A 9,065-nucleotide genomic window follows, 5' to 3' on the forward strand; every position below is an offset into this window, starting at 1 on the left:
GCTATGATGTATTTAATGCTTTTTAACTAATAAATTATCCCTGAGCCACTGTGAACCAATAATTTCTCTGCCCGAAATGGTTTAAAGATACTTTTAAAAAGGTAGATTACTTTGGACCGGAATCTAGGTGTCAATAATGTAGTCAAGGTCTTTTTAGGGAAGGTGGATTTCTTGGACCGGCATCTGGATGCCAATAGTGCAGTCGAGCTCTTCTTTGTGAAGGGCTCCTTTTAGGGAAGGTAGATTACTTGGGAGCGGAATCAAGGCATCAATAATGCAAATAATTCAGTCATTTGGCACAATACTAAATCCATTAGCTTAGTGCTATGTATTATAAAATAGAGCACTTCTAAGCCAGATATAATACGAATACTCGAGGGAATGACTCTTATTTCGGAGAGAGAGGTGCAAGCTGAGATAACAGTCTTTGACATGTTAGACAAAGAATGATACTTCTATAGCAGGAATAATCTTTAATGAAGATTGGGAATATGTCCTGAAGATATCATAATATGCCAGTTTGTTGTATAATTAAACAATAATTTTGAACGAATTGGTCCAGCCATGGCATTTCTTTAAAACTATTTTCCACTCCAAAATCCCTCCCTATGCCATTTTAAGCTTTGAACAGAACATATATACATAAAGTTTTGCCTAACCTTAAAATATAGTATGAAAGATAAGAAGAAAAGATGCAGCAGTTTTATAGACATTAGAAGATGAAAATTACTAATATATGATGGGCCCAGAGTTGTCATTTCCTATCCACGAAGTCGACAGCCTGAACTCTGGAGGCATTTGCCAAAAAATGTCACGATTATTGGCAGAATGGTCTCCAGGCGTACAAAAGGGGGCGTAATAGACCACCAGAGATATATAAGAGGGCATAAACAATGTAAAGCACAGAAAGTCTTTATCTTTTGCTTCTTCCACAGTTCAGAACTCAACTCTCCAAAATTTAGACCGCAAGCTTTTTCCAATCATCCACCAAATAAGTATGTACCATAGATGCATCAATGGCAAAGATAAATGCCTACCATCAAAATGAGACATTTGACATATAATTACAAATCAAAATTTTCCAGCACATGCAGTTTGATTTTGTCTCTGTAATGAGACGATCTAGTATGGCAGCAAGGAGAGAATTATCCTTCAACATTTTTGATAGACTGGTCCTACAAAACCCCCAATATTTTTGAAAAATATCTTTGCTGATATCATGTCCAACCTCCATAGGAGCAGATATTTGATAGCAAAGCAGGATAAACTGTGATTGAGATCCATGCCAGCCTATAAAGAATGGCTAAAAATATTATTCATTATGCACCTGTAAGTGAATGGAATGGCATAATGTACAGATCCAGTGGATGTGATGTTCGACTGCATAAATTCATTCAGCAATTGGCCAAGCGAAAGTCTTTGCCACTGCAAAGGTCAGAAAAATTCTGTTAACAAAGTTGATAGAAATGAAACCTTAAAATTCATATTAACCTCTGAGAATATATTTCAAAGACAGAAAAGAAAAGCAACCAAACCTTGTAACAATCGGTCAGCTACAACTAATGCAGGCAACAACCGTTCAAATCCAAGAGTCCAGGGATCAGAACTACATGGGGTATTTCATCCATTACACACTATCAACACTAGATTGCTGTGAAGGATGGCTAAGCAATAGGCATGCATATCAACATAGCATATAATATGTTTTAAGAGGCTACTTGCATGAAAGTAGAACCTTATTAAGTCCATTCACGCATGCGCATGAATGCATGGTATAAACATATGTATGTAAAGGCACGGGCATTTCATTGAGGTTGATTTACACTCTTGTTCAGGTCATCTTATAATGGCAATTTCATGTAATAGTTGATATCACAGGAAAGCATTTGCATGAAATCTAAGAAATTTAGTTACAAGAAAAAAGAAGCACATGATACCCATGGCAACTAATCATAACTACTGGTGACTGCATAGGGGTGTTTTTCCAGTCTGCAGCATTCAGTTATCTGATCTGGTTGTCATTGCGCCTTGTAATCTTCGTTACACCTAACAAGGCATTATTCCATCTACCAGGGTCATTTTTATAGGTTAACCTAGTCATCTGCTCATACAATGATATAAATCTCAGATCATCCTTCACAGCTACCAACAAGCTTTTCTCCAGTGATCCGCTTTTACCGTCCTACCAGATTTCCCTTATCAGAGTCATCTTTTATTGGACATGCAACCTTCAATGCATGGCTGGAACTGTAATAGTGTAGACATATAAAGTCATTGCCTCTATCATCATATTGCAGTTTGCCTGCCACCATGGTGCGCATATGATGCATTTATTGTTTGGCTATTGAACTAAGCAACAACATCCTCTTTTCCAGTTCTGGCTAACTTTTCCTTCCACATAACTTTGTGCATATACTGACCTTCCTTGGTTAGCTTATTTCAACTATTAAGATAAATGCTCTAGTTAACATGCATCAAAGTTGAGAGCATGAAGGTATACACAAAGCACACACAGTTCATATGATGAGCAGATCACAACCACTGCCGAAAGTGGTCTCCAGGCCAATGGATAAATGGAACAGGTCATAAACAAATCACCAGAAACAAAGAACATAAATCTTGTGAAGGACACGAAGCCTTCATGCTTAGCACCTTCTACAGCAAAGGTCTGGAATTCTGGTTTTCCTAAAATACAAGCTTTTCCATATTCACCTAAAATGCGATTCCAACCAGTAAACTTTCCAAGTACATCCCAATCTTTTACCAGAAAAAAATCTGGACAACAAACACTTCAATGGCAACAATCCAGAGCAAATACCAGAAAAAGAGATCCTTAAATCTAATTATTAGTGGAAAATTTCCGGAAGATGCAGTTGCTTTGGATGTGTAGTAAGACTCGCATCAAATATGGTTTTGAAAGGAGAAAATTATCTCTCAACATGTTTTATAGACTGATCCAACAGAACCTCCAAGATAATTGGAAAAGATAAATATATGTTCCACATCCCCCAGTTCTTTGAAGCAGATGGTCAGTAACAAAGGAAAGCAAACTTTAAACAAGATACATGCCCACTGAAAAGAATGCACTAATATAGTAACCAGTATGTCTCTATGCGAATGGAAGGGCACAAGCAGAAGACAAGTGCATATTACTCTAGGAGTATGAATTCATCTATTAATTGGAGATGTGGAAATCTCTGCCACTGGAAAGATTAAAAGTTTGTGAACAAATATTTATAGACATAAAAACTAGAATTTTAATCAAGCCAAGTATACAACAACTAAAACTTATGCAGGGCAGTAGCCACAAAATACCAACAGTCTATAACACTAAACTGGGGGTTTCATCCGTCAAACACATTAAGCAGAAGACTGAAATCGAATGAAGACCAAGCAAAGGAAACACATCTCAATGCAGTAAGCAAACATCTCAAAAGGTGACCGCATGAAGTTTGTAATCAGGTCTAATCTAGTTTGTAAAGAGAATAACTAAACTTTCATGTTAAAGTGTTTTTCTGCTAACTAATTAATCAGCAAAAATTGGTTAACTAATCTACTTAAGTTTTCTTAGAAAGTTGCTCATGAATACCTCAGCTTCACCTCGAAATTAATTGAGCCACGCTCAAGATAAACTTAAGCACAACTCTACTTATTCTATAAGCTAAATGGAGATAACAAAAGTAAGATTGCACTCAAAATCTGTATCAAAACAAGTAGACATGGACACCGATGTAAATGACCAAAGGTACTAATTATAAGCTTTTATCTTATAATAGCTGAATTCAATCATATCCTGCCAAAGGTGATGAAATAAACAAGAAAGGAACACAAAATTCAGTGCCGCATGTGAAGTAGAGAAAGATTCTCAATTCTGTAATTATCAAAGTTTCCAATTAACAACAGAGAAAATTATATCAAGCATATCTCTATATTTTTATCAAGAAATAAAGGATCAATGAGTTTATAACAAGCATGTGCAACCCAATTTAACAATCTCAAGAGTATCATGAAGTTGGAGAGAAATAATGAACAAATTTCGATCCACTATCCGAAGAAAGACACAAAAAAGGGTACATCCACAAGCAGCAGTAAGCAAATCAAGTAAGACTCACCTTTTGACGAGGCCTGGACTACCACAACATGCATCGTCATATTGTTAGGTGGAGTGTCAGATGAAGAGGGCAGAGCTTCCCATTCACCGGATTTCGGTAGCACACAATTATATCGCTGAAATTTGTTCCTCCTCCAATTTGTGGGTCAACTCCTCCACGCTTGGCCCATTGAAAACGAAGGAAGATCCCTCGAAGCTCTCATCCAAGTTGCCATCATCATCTGCGAGGTAGTAGTGGATAGTCCGACCCTCCACTTTGCGCGGCGACCCAGAAAAAGAAGATGATGACTGCCAGCAGAAAAGCATTCAAAATTTATCTATAAATAGTAAAATGAAGTGATTCAACTCCAATAAGATCGAAACAGCACAATGAATGCCGATTAAAGAACAAATTTGAGGTGCGAAAAGGAAAAAAAAGGGAAAATTAATGCAAGCTCAAGACCTATGATCCAAATCAGCACCACGACAGAAAAAAAAAAAATGCAAATTTGACGTCAGTGAAGATGAATAATACAATTTCGAGAACGATTAAGAATTTCTGATGGAGATTCCAAGGAGAAAAGGAAAGAGCAAGAGACCTTCATCTTGGACATCTTCGGGGACATGTTGGCGGGCGAGGAAGGTCTGTTATGGTCGGCCGGCTGATACGGCATGCGGGGAGAAGCAGAGGGGCTGGGATTATGTCGATGACGTCGACGTCCCACAGAATCCAATCCTGTGTGGCGGTGCGGTGGGGGATATCGTGGGTGACGGAATTGCGCCATGGCGGGAGGCCGCCGTTGGCGCGGAGGAAGTGGCCGTAGCGGTCTTGAGCTTGGCCTGGACGCCGTCGCGGATGGGCTCCCACTCGACGGAGGAGTCGAGGCGGGGGGGCACGGTCTGGAGGACCTTGCGGCCGGTGACGCCGAGGAGGAAGGGCTCGTTGCTGGCGGTGAGGTAGCGGCCGTAGAGGCTCTGAGGCGCAGCACCGGGGCGGGCGCGTCCACGATCTCAACCGTCCATCGGACGTTGCGGGACGCCCCGTTGCGGTCCTGACGCACGTGCTCCTCGTCATCGTCCGCCATCAAATACTTGTCGTGGTGGCTCCGCAGCCGGACCGCCTTCGCCCTGTGGAACAAATCCATCTCGCCTACCCCAAGAACCGATCAGACGGCCCGATATCGATGACTCCAAATCCCAGTTCTTGACTGAAGCCAAGAAAAAGAAAAGGAACGATTGAAAGAGGAAGGAAGACAAGAAATCGAAGAAGAAAAGGAGAGGAGGAATGAAATGGATATCTGGAGATTGACTGGGTTCTGAAGGAAGAGAGAAGAACGAGAGGGGTTCTAGAAAGGGGGGGTTCGTTTGGTGGGAAAAAAAAAGGAGGGGGGAGGGAAGGGAAGGGAAGGAGAAGGAGGAGTAGATCGATTTTGACGCGGAGATGAGGAAAAAGGCGAAGAGAAGGAAGAGGACTTGGACTCCCCCTCTTTCTGTCCGCCTTCTTTCTCCCTTCGGCTCGCCCGCTCGTTTTAAATACGAAATCGAATTTTTTATTTTTGGGCAGGACGCCGGCTGAAGGGGATGTTTCAGTCCAATGAATGTTAATAATGAAGAAAAATGGTCATGTTCAGCAGGGATCGCGACCGTTGGATCGCATCCTGCACAGCTCTCAAAGCATTCCGAGGGAAGGTGGATCCTTCTTTCGCGCGAAAGATACAACCACTATCCGTTGCGCATCGCCTCAAAATTGGACAGGGTCCACATAGACTGCCCAGGGTTCGTGAGCCACGTCAGATGAAAGCAACCTGGGGAATCTCGAAAGGAAAGAGGAGCTCGGCAACGGTTGCGTCCTGGCGGAGGAAAAGATGGACCGGTCCAACATCACTCGCCAGGTTACCCTCAAGATAAAAACAGAAATGGAAACCCATCCACTTATTCACCGCACACGTATGGGATTTGGATCAGGAAGATCCAATTCATCTAATAATAATTTCTCAATGAAACAGATTGGTCGTGGCCGCATGCTCGTCGATGGTGTCTCGTTGCTGGTTTTCCCTACCAACGATTCCAACAAATCATAACAAGTTCCCACGCCACTTGGAAAATATCTTTCTTCATTTTTTTTTTGGTAGAATAAAATATCTTTCTTAATTTGATTGAGTTTATCTGTAAATGTTTTTACAAAAATATTCCAAGCAAAGGCACCAGAGTTAATTGAAAATTTTTTTTTCAAAAAAAAAAAAAAAAAAGGCACATGTTGAGGATCACGATCATGAGCATGAAATATTTAAACAATGAAAAATACACATTTTTCCCTGTAGTATCTCTAGGAATTAGAAACCCTAACACAAAAAGAAAGAAAATCAAGCAAATTCATTGTTGAATTGTAAAAAAAGAAAATCCTGAGTCAACTAAAAATGCCAAAAAAAGTCACAAAAAATCTTAGATATCATATATGATTATAAGATATTCCTCCAGCATCTCTATTCATTGACTTGACTTCTTCTCATCCAATACTGATGCTTTCACTATTATTATTTTGCCTGGTTGACGATATCTAAGATGATGATGGCTCCAACACCCTCTCCCCCTCATCATTGCTGCCTCCTCCAATCGATTGTTGCCCCTTGGTGACTCGTTGACCAAGAAGCATAGCATCAACGTCCATCTGTTCCTGCTGGTGGACCAATGCTCTGATTACCTAAGAATGATTTGTCCCAAAGCGAGAAACAAATAATGACATTGTTAGAATAAACTAACAAGGGTGAGAAACGGCTAACTGTACTAAAGTAACGATATCATATCATAGGTTAGAGAACCTGAGAGAAAGAGGGAGGAGGAGGAGCAAATCAGTCCCGCTTATTATTCAGAATCAAAACGGACATTATGCTGATCATTGGGTCACCAGTCTAACCACTGGATCAATGTGTCAGCCAAAAGCATGATAAAACAAACACTTTAAATTGAACACATGGTACTCGAAAGTGCATTTTATCATGGAAATCACCTAAAACAATTGATCTCATTGGTAGGGAGATTTTTCCTATTTACCCGAGTTGAGGGTTTGATCTTAATGCTCTTGTATTTGGTGAGGATTTTATTGATAGAATGAGTCACGAACTAGCCAGATCTCCCTCAAGCTGATGAACTTCAGGATTTTCTGTGGGTGAGATCAGGTGGATTGCAGATTTAATCCAACTATCGAATTAAGAATAATTTTTTGTGCATCGTGGGTGGTGTAGCTCCATACATACCGTCTGTGATGATTTGCTCATAAGCTAACCCAGGGCACAGCATTTGATTTTTTTATTTTTTTTCGAGTTTGTGCGTGAGTGAATCCCCATGGATAGTGCATGAGAATTCCACCGCCCGCGGTGCACAGAGAATTATTCGTGGAACTAAAACTGATATAGGTCCAAGTCATTGAATTTTCAGTCCGGTAGTCCATTCCGATCTGGTCGGCATACAAGCCTGCAGGATCCGTCAAATCAACCCAAGCGTAGGAGATTATTACTCTAAGCTATTGGCCGTTATGTTTAGTAATGCGTACACGAAATGCCAATATTTAGTGATGCGTACAACGGTACAAGCAATGCCAAAAGAAAAAAAAAAAAATCACCCACCGTTGGATCACCCATCGCACGGATTTCAAAGCGCTCCAAAGTCCATCATATTCATCCATCGGCATGATCCGACGGTGATTGCGCATAGGAAGGTGAATCCTTGTACTCGTCAAGTAGCAACCCTAGCAGGGGCTGGTCAAACCCAGTCACAATCTGAACAAACTGAAGCTTCGAATCCAGTCGAACTAACGAGAGAAAATTGGACCCTCTCATAAAATTAAATTACATCTTTGCCTATCATTTTGTTTTGTTTTTCATGAGATCATCTCATCCGCTTTGTGCATGGCATGGGGATACCCATGATGATGTTGTAAATAGATGACGTGTCCTGACGATAAGTCCCATGATACATCCAGTGTTTGCATAAAAAATGTTAGGTGCACTTTACACCCACGGAAACGCACTCACGGCACGCACGTGCCCACACGTACCATAATGTCCCATTTAATTATCTTTTAATTAGATTAAAGTTGGATCATATACCAGTATGTCGTATTAATACTTATTTTGTGTGATGAATGCAAATATGGACACTAGTATTAGCCAAATGCAAACAATTATATCCATATTTTATTTCAAATAAATATAAAATTTAAAAAAAATTAAAAATATAGATATAAATATGAATATAATTTTTAGATAATTAAATTTTATGATATTACATAATCAAGATATTATTAAATAAATAATAAATCTAATTAATAACATATTAATATAATTATATTTTTTTTAAAAAATTAATAATATTATATAAAATTAAATAAAATTATAAATAAAATTAGACATTCAAATATATATTAAATAGTTGTTTATTCATATTCATATCCATTTTTTTATAGATATGGATATTAGCTAGATGCTCAAATTTTTATTCATATTCGAATAAATTTAGATACGGAAAAAGATGTAGACAGATATTTTAAGACCCGCTCTACATGTATTTTAAATCTTAAATTCTAATTGAGGTTTAAAATTGGTTAAATTTATTTTTTATAGTAATTTTAACCTATTCTATACTGAGTTAAGTTCTTCTAATCATAAAATTTATCGATATTTTTAAAAAAATAAATATTTATTCAAACTTCATATTACATCAATTCTGTTGATGAATAAATTTTACAAATATAATGTTTAGCAAATAAGAATACAAACAATCCATATAATTCAAAAAATATGAATTTTATGTTTTATAGGCTTAAATGTGATCTGAGAAAAAAATTCACCCTCTTCTACAAAAAAAAAAACAATTCACCCTTGCATACCTTTGGCAGGTACCGCGTCCTTATGATCTCCTCCTGAAAGCAGTGAAACCTCAGCTTCCTCTCTCGTCCACACGCTGATCTCCAGCCCAA

The 9,065-nt window shown here is 38.8% G+C and overlaps 1 protein-coding gene and 1 pseudogene across 1 annotated transcript in view; both read right to left on the minus strand.

The window, feature by feature from the left end:
- Positions 1-722: 722 nt before the first annotated feature.
- LOC140858632 (uncharacterized) lies at positions 723-5,828 on the minus strand (annotated as a pseudogene).
- An 819-nt stretch (positions 5,829-6,647) lies between these two features.
- LOC140858853 (uncharacterized) overlaps positions 6,648-9,065 on the minus strand; it is a 15,824-nt gene continuing 13,406 nt past the window's right edge. The window contains exons 4-5 of the mRNA XM_073260137.1: positions 8,976-9,049; positions 6,648-6,791 (exon numbers count right to left, since the gene is read on the minus strand). Of these exons, the coding sequence (XP_073116238.1) occupies positions 6,648-6,791; positions 8,976-9,049 (218 nt within the window). The remainder of the gene's footprint in view (positions 6,792-8,975; positions 9,050-9,065) is intronic.

This window comes from Elaeis guineensis, chromosome 6 (assembly GCF_000442705.2).
Source record: "Elaeis guineensis isolate ETL-2024a chromosome 6, EG11, whole genome shotgun sequence".
In the NCBI taxonomy this organism is placed as follows: domain Eukaryota; kingdom Viridiplantae; phylum Streptophyta; class Magnoliopsida; order Arecales; family Arecaceae; genus Elaeis; species Elaeis guineensis.